This window comes from Schistocerca americana, chromosome 2, assembly GCF_021461395.2.
Source record: "Schistocerca americana isolate TAMUIC-IGC-003095 chromosome 2, iqSchAmer2.1, whole genome shotgun sequence".
NCBI lineage: Eukaryota > Metazoa > Arthropoda > Insecta > Orthoptera > Acrididae > Schistocerca > Schistocerca americana.
In genome coordinates, this window is record NC_060120.1 from 734,598,015 (window position 1) to 734,611,924 (window position 13,910).

A 13,910-nucleotide genomic window follows, 5' to 3' on the forward strand; every position below is an offset into this window, starting at 1 on the left:
CTTTTTAACAGGAGTTTCTAGGTTTGCATCCTTTATGATTGGAATGGCCTTTTTTTGTATTCTGAGAACTCGCTTAGTTCCTGCCAAATTACCCCAGAATATGACCCAATGTTTAAGGTTCGAAAGAAAGTAGGCAAAAGAGGTAATCTTAATTTTTTTCACATGATATTCGAATTTTAAGTAATGTTGAAGCCGATGTTATTTACACTTTCTGTCACAAACAGATGGAGGTAATAAGCACACTCAGTCAGATGGATGGTCATACATCTAGACCTCAAATTGACATGGTAGGCAAATATTCAGCAGGTATTTAGCAAGCTATTAAAAGTGGTTAAATCTTTCATTCACAAATTACGAATCATTGTAAGTGAAAAACAATCGCTTGCATGCTACACTTTCTTTTGTTAAAATTTTCGTCTTTGAATTAGTCTGTCGAATCTACAACATACACGATCCATATTCCTGTGGCAGTAGAAAGCATCCAGAGCTATCGAAGGAATATTGATTATGTGGCTGAATCATATAGGCCACTCTTCTCAGTGGTTTACAACATTAATTGTATCATCATTGTACACTAAAAAGTGTCTTGTTGCAGAAAAAACAAAAGATGGGTGAGTTATCATAACAAAGACATGATGTTCACAGATATGACCTTACATATGGTAGTAATCTAGATTTCGTTTTTAGGCTGAATAAATCTTAACAGTTTTAACTTCGCTGTGATGATGATGTTAATAAACTGTCTTTACCAGGAATATATATGCATAGAAAAAAATGAAGATTTCGTGTCATACACCACGCGCTAACAAAGAAGTGTTTATGAAATCTGAAGGTTGTTTACTTGCTTTAGTCAAACAATCATATAACAATTAAGTAATTTATTGGCATAGAGTAATAACTACATTTAAAATATCTGTACAAATGTATTTAAGGTAATCCACAATGTGCCAATAATGTATAGGATGGTCTTGTATTAATTTCGTGAGAAAAGCTTCAGTACAGTAACTTTTTTCTTAATGTTTTATGTACAATTAACTAGACCATGTACATTACAACAGTGTTCAATTTTGAGACTACTTCCGCAACAGGGTCATATATATATGTTACGGAATATGATTCACACGCTTTCTTTTTGTCAAGCGAAATTTCATAAACACAACTGAAACGTTATTAGCACCACATTTTCCACTTTAAATGCTAACAGCCGCTATAATATACTCGCTAATTAGTGCATATGGATAACTGATGGACCAAAATGTGGTAAAGTAGACGAATTTTATTGCTACAGCTCTCGTGCACAGAGTTCCGCGTCAGCTGTTTTCTGTCATTGTAGCCGGCACGTACAGCAGATATTCAGGATACGCCAGTTTCCGGTGAGTAACGTCAACGCAGCTAACGTTTTACTGGCGCGAGAATCGGAACACTCACACTGTGTTACGGTATATTACTACAGAGGTGAACCTCCTTGGTTATTACGTCTGCGTATTTCTTCTTTGGCGCAATGGATTAGATCTTTGGGAAATGCGTATAAATTTGACACTAGTGTTTAGTGAATGAAAACAGTGTATTGGTATTGATGTTTTGTTGAACGTGTTTTGTAATGGAGGGTCAAGAAAAAGCAGTTGAAACGAAGGTTGCAGTCCAGATCAGAGTAAATTGTGGTGATCTATTAACAGCTGATTGATATCTAAGAATAATTATTTCATTGTTGTAGGACACAGACACTTTACAGAGGAAACACCCCTTTGATAATCTTTCCAAAGAAGAACTGGTCAAGAAATGCAAACACTTTTTGATGCTGGCACAAAAAGCAAAGCAAGCAAAAGATGGCAAGTATAGTGTTAGCCTGAATAACAGAAGTTCCTCAGCAGTGTTTGAAGGATTTAAAGATTATTTTATGTCAGAGCATTGTTACGTTTATTTCCTGTATTTGCATTAAGTTTTTCACATGAAGAACTACGTCAAATCACAGCAGTAAAATCAGCCACAGAGTTTCTGTAGTATGGGTGAGTGTCACTCGGAAAATAAACGTGTAAATGATGTCGAACTTAAATTATGTTACTGACGTCCGGTTATTAATGCGTTGAGTACGTCTACCTTCTTTCAGGAATGTGGATGAGAACGCAGTCCTTCAGAGATGTTCACAGTTTGTGTGTATATTACCAGTAGAAAGCTTGTGTTCCAAGTCTGGTTAATATTCCCTGTAACTAAGTGAGTCTGAACTTGCTCCTTACATATGACGTGTGTAGCAGTGGTAGCACTTTCATACTTGCTGTTATTACTGCAAAATGGCAAAGCAGTTTTGTGCTTCAGTTTTGTTCAGGATTGTAGAAGCGACTTCAGAACACCTTTCAAAGAAATTTCTGAATCGTCGCCGTCTGATTAACGTGAGGTCATGGAAAGTGCGAGAGGAGAAGTATTGATAACGTTGTGAACGGGATCCATGTTGTAGGACATGTTGGCGTGTTAAATTACGCCAAGTTTTCAATGAGTGCTCGGGTAGGGTTTGTTGGGTGCTGCAGATCTCAGTGTTATGATTGTTGGTACGACTCGTATCAAAATGTAGGTCACAAGTCTAGCAGTTAAAAGAGTTTCAGTTTTTGTGTTGAAATCGTTTTCACTCACTTTTTCACTTGAAGAATTACATCAGATCACAACAGTGAATTAGCCACAGAGTTTCTGAAGTATGGGTGAATGTCACCCGAAGCAAAAAAAAGACGTCCAGTTATTAATGCATTACGTATGTCTACTTTCTTTCAGAAAAGTGGATGAGAGCACAGCCCTTCAGAGATTTTGTTCACAGTTTGTGTGTATATTACCAGTAGAAACCTTGTTTCTGAGTCAATTAATATTCCATGTAACTAAGTGAGCTGGAGATTGCTCGTTGTATATGAATTTTTGGTCAATGTTGCTGTGTGTGATATCACGGTGGCTATTATAATCATGTACTGTGTCCACGCTTCTCCCAAGTAGATGTTGGAACATTTTTAGTTGTTTACCTGGTACGTGTTTGAAATATACTGAGGTATAGAAGTTGCCGTTGTGGAACAGAGTGCTTTGTTCCATTGTGTATTTGGGATGAGCAGAATTCAAATCTCTGTTTTTCTGACCAGATTTAAAATTTCCATAGTCTGCAACAAGGATTAAGTTTATATGTTGGGATGGTTTCTATGAAAGATACATGGCATATTTCCTTTAACATTCTTGTGCTGTGCTCCATCTCTAATAATCTCATTGTCCATTCGATGTTTGATGTTCATTTAGTTAACTACTATGGTGAAATCTCCCCTCAGAATTTTGGTTAAGTTGGTTGTCATGACAGATTTGTTGCTTTTGATTTGGCAAAGGCAATGAATTTGAAAATGAGATAAAGGTTGCGGGAACAGTAAGGCCAAAGGTATATGTTTGCTCCATATATAGCGCTTTTCATTTTAAATAACATAACCTGCAAGTTAAATTTGGAAAGGTGTAGGTGTTAAACATCCTAGATAAATCTCCAATCACTATTTGGATGCATATATGCCAAACAAAAAGCATAAGAAATGGAAGAGGGGAGGAAATGGTTTGGCAGCTTACCGATCAAATTATAATCTTCTTTCGTTGCCAGGCTTATTTAGGTACCTTACACCCACCTCTTATAAATATTTTGAACTAAGTACTTTCTTTTCTAAAATTTTGAAGAAGATATTTATTGTTTTAAATGGTTTTCGTCTATCAGATTCTATTATTATTTTGAATTCTTCCACTTAAATTTAATCCAAAAATGTAAGTCGAACTGAGTTGTTAACGGTGTCTTAACCCCCTCTCCTCCTCCTCCTCCTCATCCTCCTTAATTGACTTTTTATTATGAATGTCACATTCAATCTTGTCAGACTTTAGACCCTAGTTACAAATCACTATCTCTGTGCCATTAAAAAATGTCAACAACAACAGAGTGTTGTAATTTTTTCACGTTGGTCATCAAGTACAACCCCATCCCACTGATAGTATATGTTATTCAACATGCTTTGATATTGCTAAGACAGTGCTACAAGATATTATAAGGTTCTTGGCCTTTTTAAAAAGTATGTTGGTAATAAAAGTCTACAAGAGTTTTTTTTTTTTTTTTTTTTTTTTTTTTTTGGGGGGGGGGGGGGGGGGGTTGTCGTAAAATCTACTCTCTATTTGGGACCACTGCAAATATGTATTGGCATTGTTAGGGTTAAGCCTGGTGTCGTTAGGCCGGACTGACCTTTTATGAGTGAAGTGTCTGTACATAAATTATTACATTGTCAGTTACTGCTTGAAGTCATGTCACACATATTAAAATGAAGATGGTTGTCAGAACACTGGTCCATGAGGGATACTAGGCTTTAACAAGTAAAAATTTGGTTGCACGTATACAATAGTACCGTTTTTATTACTATGCAGTGTTCTTGGTTTTCCAGTGACAAATTTCTTATTTAAGCTGCTTTACACCCATACTCCATAGCGAATTAAATATTTGTATTAATTTGCTCCCCGTTTATGGGGAGGAGGACACAGTGATCGCAGCAGTATCCAGCGGTGGTTGCAGAGGTTTAAAGGTGATTTCTTTCTTTCTTTCTTTTTGACCTCTATTCTCCAAAATTCTTCTGAAGGGCGAGCCAGCTGGGGAAGGGCGCCTTACATGGTGCATCGTGTCCATTGTGCACTGAGACCTTCATCATTCTTTATCGTCATGGGTTTGCAGTTCTGCTCATTCTCCATCTGTTGGATGAGGGCACCTTCCTGGGTGCATAGCTGGCTCCCATATTACAGTGGAACATTAATGGGTTCAGGGCACATGCAGAGGAACTGAAACTGCTAGTGAAGTAAGGCCCCCTGTGCCTGTGCAGTTTCATTTTCTGCGCCGACGATGATCATGGACTTCTTTGCACCTCATATCCAGCATGGTAGCCAGTCCGTTGTGGTGGGGCTGCCATGTACCCTATTGGTTGTAGTCCCCCTGACTGCACAGGGATTGTTCTGCTGATGCCTGCACCATTAACTCCCCATGTATTCCAAGGAGTTGATGCCCATCTTCCTGAGGCATCATGGGTCTCCCGGCAATGGTCATCCTTCCAGGTGGCCTTTGCTGAGGCTGGGTGGCGCCTGTGGGGAAGGCCTTTGATCGGAGTGGGTGGCATCAGGGTGGATGACACGCCATGAAGTGTATTACGTCAGCACTTGCTGGTGGTCAAACACCAGCAGTCTCTAAGTACTCAAGGTCTCACAATTTAATGCACGGGAGGATAGCCTCAAATTGTTCCCCACCCTAACTATGCCATGGGAGAAACACCAGGCTAAGGATGGCAGCAAATCTTATTCGCACCAGTACCTCGTAGGTACGAAAGCTGATGGGGAATCCTTCATGTCGATGAAGCCTCAGTTTTTTGTGGAGCATTTAGAGGACAAGTTTGGGGAGGCCCAAAATGTAATCTGGGTCAGTCTTGATAAAAACAGCACCCTCAGACACAATGGATATAGAATGCTCAGCTACTCATTCGGTGGCAGCAGGTGACCCTGAGGCGTAAACTGCCTCCTTTATCGCTTCATGCCTTCCTAGCCTCGCGATAACGTCATCCTCCAGTGGAATTGCGGCTGTTTTTCCCACCACCTAGCTGAGCTGTGACAACTGTTAAGCTTTCTGAATTGCCCTCCAGGAAACCTGGTTCCCGGCAGTGTGGACCCCTGCCCTCCGTGGCTATAGGGGATATTACAAGGACTGTAGTGGATATAATAGAGTGTCAGGTGGAGTTTGCGTCTATGTTCTGAACTTGGTATGTAGTGAACATGTGCCTCTTCAAACTCCTCTTGAAGCTGTGGCAGTCAGGATAAGGATGACACAGGAAATAACCGTCTGCAACGTATATCTTCCTCCAGATGGTGCAGTACACATGAACATATTGGCACTGATTCAACAACTCCCTAAACCTTTCTTACTTTTGGGAGATTTTAATGCCCATAACCCCTTAGGGGGTGGTGCCATGCTTACTGGCCGAGGTAGATATGTCAAAAGTTTACTGTCTCAACTCGACCTCTGCCTCTTAAAATACTGGGGCTCCCACACATTTCAGTGTGGCTCATGGCACTTTCTGGGCATTTGATTTATCACTTTGCAGCCCAGGACTTCTTCCATCTGTCCACCGGAGAGCCCATGATGATTTGTGTGGTAGTGACCACTTCCCCATTTTTCTGTCACTCCCCTGGCATCATTCTCCCAGACGGGCTTTAAACAAGGCAGACAGGGAAGCTTTCACCTCTACCGTCACTTTTGAGGCTCCCACACAACGGTAACATTGATGGGGTGGTTGAGCAAGTAACCAAAATCTGTGGTGGTGAACGCAATCCCTTATTCCTTAGGGTGCCCCCCAGAAAAAGACAGTACGTTGGTGGTTGCCAGAAATTGCTGAGGCCATTAAAGAGTGTAGGTGGGCTCTACACTGGCATGAATGGCACCCACCCCTGGAGCACCTAATAGCTTTTAAATGGCTCTGTGCCCATGTTCGCCAGCTCATAAAAAAGGCGGAAACAGGAATGTTGGGAGAGGTTTGTCTCAACCATTGGGCACAATGCATCACCTTCACAGGTCTGGACGAAGATAAGACCTGTGTTTGCGTACCAGACCCCGATAGGTGTCCCTGACATTAACATCAATGGTGTATTATCTTCCATTGCAAACGCAGTTGCCGAGCACTTTGCTGAGCATTATGCTCAAGCCTCTGCATCCAAAAATTACCCCCCCAGCCTTTCGCGCCCTTAAACGGCAGATGGAAGGCAAACTTCTCTCATTCACTGCATGCCACAGAGACCCATATAACACTCCATTTACTGACTGGGAGCTCCTCAGCACCCTTGCACATGGCCCCGACACAGCTGCTGGGCCAGATTGGATCCACTCTCAGATGCTTAAACATCTCTCATTGGACTACCAGCAACATACTCTCACCATCTTCAACTGCATCTGGAGCGATGACATATTCCCGTTGCAATGGCGGGAGAGCACCATCGTTCCAGTGCTTAAACCTAGTGAAAACCTGTTTGATGTGGATAGCTATCAGCCTCACCAACATTCTCTGTAAGCTGCTAGAACGTATGGTGAGTCAGCAGTTGTGTTGGCTCCTGGAATCACAGGGCCTGCTGGCTCCATGCCAGGGCAATTTCAGCCAGGGCCACTGTACCACTGATAATCTCTTGTCCCTAGAGTCTGCCATCCAAACAGCTTTTTCCAGATGCCAACAGCTTATTGCCATCTTTTTTTATTTAAGGAAACCATATGACATGACCTGGTGACATCATATCCTAGCTACATTATATGAGTGGGGTCTCTGGGGCCCGCTCCTGATTTTAATTCAGAATTTCCTGTCACTCTGTACTTTCCATGTCCAAGTTGGTGGCTCCTATGCTCTCTCCCCCCATGCCCTCCCCCCCAATATCTAGAAGACTGGGGTCCCGCAGGGCTCCATATCGAATGTCTCTCAATTTTTAGTGGCCATTAATGGTCTGGCAGTGGCTGTAGGGCCATCCGTCTCACCTTCTCTGTATGCAGGCAACTTTCGCATTTTCTACTGCTCCTCCAGTACTAGTGTTGCTGAGAGGCACTTACAGGGAGCTATCCACAAGGCGCAGTCATGGGCTCTAGCCCATGGTTTCCAGTTTTTATCTGCGAAGTGGTGTGTCATGCACTTCTGTCAGCATCATACTGTTCATCTGTAACCAGAACATTACCTTGATGATGATCCACTCACTGCAGTGGAGACATATTGATTCTTAGGACTGGTTTTTGATGCCCGCTTAACTTGGCTTTGTCATCTATGTCGGCTTAAGCCTAAATGCTAGTAGCACCTCAATGCCCTCCACTGCCTGAGCAGCACCAACTGGGATGCAGGTCGCTCTACTCAGCTGCAGCTCTACAGAGGCCTTGTTCAATTCAGCCTTGACTACTGGAGGCTGGTTTATGGTTTCGCATTGCCCTCAGCATTGCAGTTACTAGACCCAGTGCACTACTGTGGAAATCGACTAGCAACAGGAGCTTTTGGGACGAGTACAGTGACCAGTGTACTGGTGCAGGCTGGAGTCCCTCCATTGCAGATCAGGCGTGCACAACTGTTCGCCAGTTACGCTTCACACATTTGCAGCTCTCCTGAGCATCAAAATTACTATCTCCTTTTCCCAACCATGGCAATTCATCTCCCGCATCGGTGACCCAGGTCAGGGCTTACAATTGTGGTTCATGTCCGATCCCTTCTGTCTGAACTGGAGTCCTTCCCTTTACCACCCCTACTCTAGGTCCATTCACATACATCACCACCGAGCGAGGTGGCGCAGTGGTTAGACACTGGACTCGCATTCGGGAGGACGACGGTTCAATCCCGCGTCTGGCCATCCTGATTTAGGTTTTCCGTGATTTCCCTAAATCACTCCAGCCAAATGCCGGGATGGTTCCTCTGAAAGGGCACGGCCGACTTCCTTCCCCATCCTTCCCTAATCCGATGAGACCGATGACCACGCTGTCTGGTCTCCTTCCCCAAACAACCAAACCAACCACATACATCACCGTGGTATAAACCCAGGCTGCAGCTTCATCTGGGCTTTTCTCATGGCCATAAGGAGTCAGTCAATCAATCCAGTGTCTTTCTGCTGTCACTTGATCTCAGTTCTTGAGATGTCCCGGGGCTCTGCAGTGTTAACACCTGTGGATCGATGGCTGATGTTCACGTTGGCTTTGTCTTTGTTCACATAGGATGTTTTGAACAGTACTTCTTGCCAGATGGCTGCAGTGTTTTCACTGCAGAGCTTCTCTGTACTGACTCCTTGAGCAGCTGACAAGCTATTGACCATTGCTACCCTCGCCATCCTTTGGTAGCGACCATCCAGGAGTCCATCTGTGCTCTGGAACAGTCCAGTCGTTCAGTGGTGTTTGTCTGGACTCCAAGACAAGTCGGAATCCCAGGCAACGAACTTGCTGACGGGCTGGCCAAACAGGCTATGTGGAAACTGCTTCTGGAGATGGGCATCTCTGAAACTGACCTGTGTTCGGTATTATGCCGCTAGGTTTTTTGGCTTTGCGAGACGGAATGGTATAACCTTAGTATGCACAACAAACTGCGTGCCATTAAGGAGACTATGAATGTGTGGAAGTCCTCCATGCGGACCTCTCGCAGGGACTCTGTGGTTTCTGACAGCTCCGCATTGGCCGCACTTGAGTGACCCACGACCATCTCCTGCACCGTGAAGACCCATCCCAGTGTCAGTGTGGTGCCCGGTTGACAGTGGCCCATATTCTGTTGCGCTGTCGTACTTTGGCGGCCCTGCAATGAAATCTTCGGTTACCAAACTCGTTACCGTTAATTTTAGCAGACAATGCCTCATTGACTGATTTAGTTATACATTTTATGCATGAGGTTTTTTTTATCCTTCTATCTAAGTTTTAGCGCTTGTTATTTGTCCATCTGTCCCCTCCACTCTAGTGCTTTTAGGGTGGAGGTTTTAATATGTTGCAGAGTGGCTGGCTTATCCTTTTCATACTCGTGGTCAAGAAGCCACGGTCGTCTGCTGTCTTGTTTTAATCCTTTCTACCTGTTTCTTGCGACTCTCTTGTTTTCTTGTCCTATTTTGTTCTTTGAAGTGTTTGTTGCCCTTCTGCCGTTCTTGTGGTTTTTCTCTTTCTCCCAGTTTTGTGCTGTGTGAGTCCTTTTCCTTATTCTTCTTTCTCTTTCTCTTATGGATTTACATTAATAGGAACAAGGGACCAATGACCTCGCATTTTGGTCCATTCCCCTCTCTTTAAACCATACAACCAGCCAATCTTCTTGATCGACTCCCATGACCATTTTTCCTACTAGAAGACTTCAGTGCCCATCATGTCTTGTGGGGCTCGACGTCTGCTTGCCTTCGAGGTCGGATTTTGGAGTGCCTCATAACGTCTCATGAGCTGTGCATCCTTAACACAAGTACTCACACTCATTTTCTGCGCTGCTACCGGGTCATTCTCAGCCATCAACCTCTCTTTCTGCTGTCCAGTCCTCACAGACGCTGTTCAGTGGGAGGTCATTGACAACCTTCATTCCAGTGACCACTTAAACTCCGCATTCACCTACTGGATGGAGGACTACCTGAAGAGAGCCCACCAACATGGATTGTCTGCAGATCTAACTGGACACTGTTAAGCCAGCTTGTTGTGTTTGAACATCACAACAGCAACTGGGAATGGGTGGGTCACATCATGTGAGTGATCATGCCGCTGACTTATCCATTCCAAAGTGCTGTAGCTTGCTGGACAGATGAGTGCTGTTCAGCCATCCAGGACAGGTGTGCGGCTCTTTGCCGATTTAAATGCCGCACTACAGCAGATAACCTCGTAGCCTTTCGAGTCGCTAGAGCCAAGGCTCATTGCCTAATTAAGGGGAGCAAGAAAATGTCATGGCAAGTTTTCCTGGAATCTATCAACCAATCCAATTGTTCTACAAAAATATGGGAAGCCGTCAGCAGGGTTTCTGGTAAATGCAGTCATTTACCAATAGCAGCAGTACTGAAATAGGGATGTCTCCATATAGTGCCTGGATACATGGCTCAGACACTGGCAGAGAATTTTGCACAAACTACTGTCCATGCCAGCCAGAATCTGGCATTTCGAGGGAGAACTACACTTTTCCTAAGTGGGAACTGGAATTGGCCCTGTCTGAGACTCATGATACTGCACCTGGTCATATGACAGACAGGTAACTCCCCCAACTTGTGGAGACACTTTTGATACCTCTCCTCAAACCAGGAAAGGATTGCACATGTCCCATCAGTTATGGGAGTATAGCATTAATGAGCTGTGTAGGAAAGACCCTGGAGCAAACAGTTGACCTTCATTGGGTATGGTCGTTAAAGACCAGGCAACTCCTTAGACGCTCTCAGGAGATTTTGGTCCCTGTTGACAACCTGACCCTGTAAGAAGTGGCTGTTCAGTAGGCTTTCCTACATAAACATCACTGTATTGGCATATTCTTAAATATCAGTAAGGCATATGATGCTACTTGGAGACGCTGTATTCTTGCACTACTGCATCAGTGAGGCTTTTGTGGCCACCTCCTCATCTTCATATGGTCTTTTCTGTCTTAGCGGTTATTGAAAACTGGAGTTACTGACTTGCTGTCAGAACAGTTTGAGCAGGGGAATGGTGTCCCTCCAGGCATTGTTTTACGTGTTACCCTCTTTGCCATAGTATCATGTCCATGGTAAGGAGTCATGTACGGTGCTCTGTGTTTGTGGATAATTTTGCTGTTTTCTGTTCTCCATCGCTGCAAGAGCTAGTTGTCAGTTGCAACTTACAGTGCAGAGGTTAGAGGAGTGGATTGCAGAGAAGGGTTTTCAGTTTCATGCAGATAAATATGTGTGTGTGTGTTCATTTTAATCGTTCTCATTATATTTTTCATTTGCCTATCTTGTGTATGAGGGACACCATCCTGCATTTTAGAGACTTGGTGAATTTCCTGGGCCTCTTTCTTTACTCCAAATTGTCGTGGTTGCCACACCTGAGACCTGAACGCCAGATCTCTCAAGGCACTAAACATCATAAAGTGCCTTAGCCACAGGTTCTGTGGAGCAGACAAGGCACATCTGCTTCAGTTTTATAGGGCTTTGGTGCATTTACAGTTGAAGTACGCATGCACGGTATATGGATTGACGAGGCCTTCTTATTTGAAGATCGTTGATGCTGTCCACCGTGAGGCAGTTCGGCTGCTTATAGGACCAGTCCCATACTCAGCCTCTGTGCTGAGGGTGATGAGTTACCACTTACCATCCAGCAGCAGCTCCTCATACTGCATCAGGCATGTAAGTTCCTCGCAGATCTGACTTCACGCACGTACCATACCTGTTGCCTGCCCGCCACTGGAACACCTTTTTCCAACTGTCCACAAGCAACAGTGCCTTTTCAGGTCCATGTGCAGTGTGTGCTGGAGTCACTCCGTGTCGAGCACATACAACCTGAAATTCAGTGTTTAAACCATCTTCCACACTGGTTACTGCAGAGGCCCAGCATAATTTATATGTGGTGCAGCACAGAAACATTCCTGCTTCTGTTTTTAATGCAGTATTTTACTATTTTATATGAGCACCACCCTATGTTGGTGTTTTTACAGATGGGTCTAAGCGGGGAGCTCTGGTGATTGATATGTCGCTTTCCCAGATTGTGTCCTCAAGATACACACACACACACACACACACACACACACACACACACACACACACACACTCACTCACACACACCATATAAAATTAATTGTTGGTAAGGCAGGTACCAGGTTGAGATTCATTGGGAGAGTCCTTAGGAAATGTAGTCCATCAACAAAGGAGGTGGCTTACAAAACGCTCGTTCGACCTATACTTGAGTATTGCTCATCAGTGTGGAATCCGTACCAGATCGGGTTGACGGAGGAGATAGAGTAGATCCAAAGAAGAGCGGCGCGTTTCGTCACAGGGTTATTTGGTAATCGTGATAGCGTTACGGAGATGTTTAGCAAATTCAAGTGGCAGACTCTGCAAGAGAGGCGCTCTGCATCGCGGTGTAGCGAGCTGTCCAGGTTTCGAGAGGGTGCGTTTCTGGATGGGGTATCGAATATATTGCTTCCCCCTACTTATACCTCCCGAGGAGATCACGAATGTAAAATTAGACAGATTCGAGCACGCACGGAGGCTTTCCAGCAGTTGTTCTTCCCGGGAACCATACGCGACTGGAACAGGAAAGGGAGGTAATGACAGTAGCACATAAAGTGCCCTCCACCACACACTGTTGGGTGGCTTGCGGAGTATAAACGTAGACGCAAACACACGTTTGTCCATGGTGGCTGTACCACTAGCAGTCACTTTGCATTCTAATGTACCAATCACAATGCCTTCTCGTGAATTGTGGAAAACTGACACACACACACACACACACACACACACACACACAAGCAAGGGGTGAACCTGTAGCACCTACGGTCACATAATGCACTGGACATATTTAATAAAATTTTGAGATTCTGACTTCACATCCATTTCTGTTTTCATAACTAAGAAACATAACTTTCAAATTGCTCAGTGGCATGTACTTTTTGTTTCTGATCTTTTTCTTGATGTATTTATATTCAAATGGACACAGTGTTTTTCATCTAGACAAATTTGACTTATGTTCTAGATATCCCGCCCCTCCCCTCCCCCCTTCTCCCCCCTCCCCCCCTCCCCCCCCCCCTGCAAAAAAGTCTTTTGCATAGTTTTCTGGAATCTTCTTTTCATGCTTGCTTTTTCAGATGTGCCTCATTCCTTTTTCCATTATCAAATGGAAGCAGTTTTGTTTGCCTTCCTTTTCCAGTGGAATCCTGGGAATTGCACTGTGAACAGTAAAGCAGAAATTTTCAGCAGATTCCCTCGGCGTAATCAGTTCAACCACATTGAGATCTTCTTTGGTTCTGTGCACTTATGGTGTCCGCTGCTCTTCTGCCACATGCTGTAGTGGCAGCTAATTTCCACTGATTGTAGCCAATCGGGCGATGCTATGCAATGGCCAGTGAGAATCTCTGAATTTAATTACTTGTTTCATCAGAAGATATAAATTTATTGTTTTTGTTTTTGACACGGATAGAGCAAGATTGACGATAATTGATCTGACTATTATGAATTATAAGTTTGTTACTTTTTTCGTATGTATTTGTGGTGTTGTATGTTTCTCAGAATATGACCCGATTTCTCGGGATGTTGCTTCATATTCCAAAGTTACGGTTTGGTCATGAGTTGGCGGGACCGACCATTGTGACTGGAGGAAAACTTACTGTGGTAATGGACTGATCTGTAGTGTAGGCTGAGGTCTAGGTTAAGTTGAAATGTTACAGTTCGTATGTGAATTGGCAAAGCCAATGAATGTGAGTGGAGGAAAACTGATT

At 43.8% G+C, this 13,910-nt stretch overlaps 1 protein-coding gene across 1 annotated transcript in view; it reads left to right on the top strand.

Annotated features, from left to right (window-relative positions):
• Positions 1–1,503: 1,503 nt before the first annotated feature.
• Positions 1,504–13,910, top strand: part of LOC124594994 (GRIP and coiled-coil domain-containing protein 2) — a 282,633-nt gene continuing 270,226 nt past the window's right edge. Inside the window, exons 1-2 of the mRNA XM_047133537.1 lie at positions 1,504–1,633; positions 1,715–1,829. Coding sequence (XP_046989493.1) covers positions 1,601–1,633; positions 1,715–1,829 — 148 coding nt within the window. The 5' untranslated portion in view covers positions 1,504–1,600. The remainder of the gene's footprint in view (positions 1,634–1,714; positions 1,830–13,910) is intronic.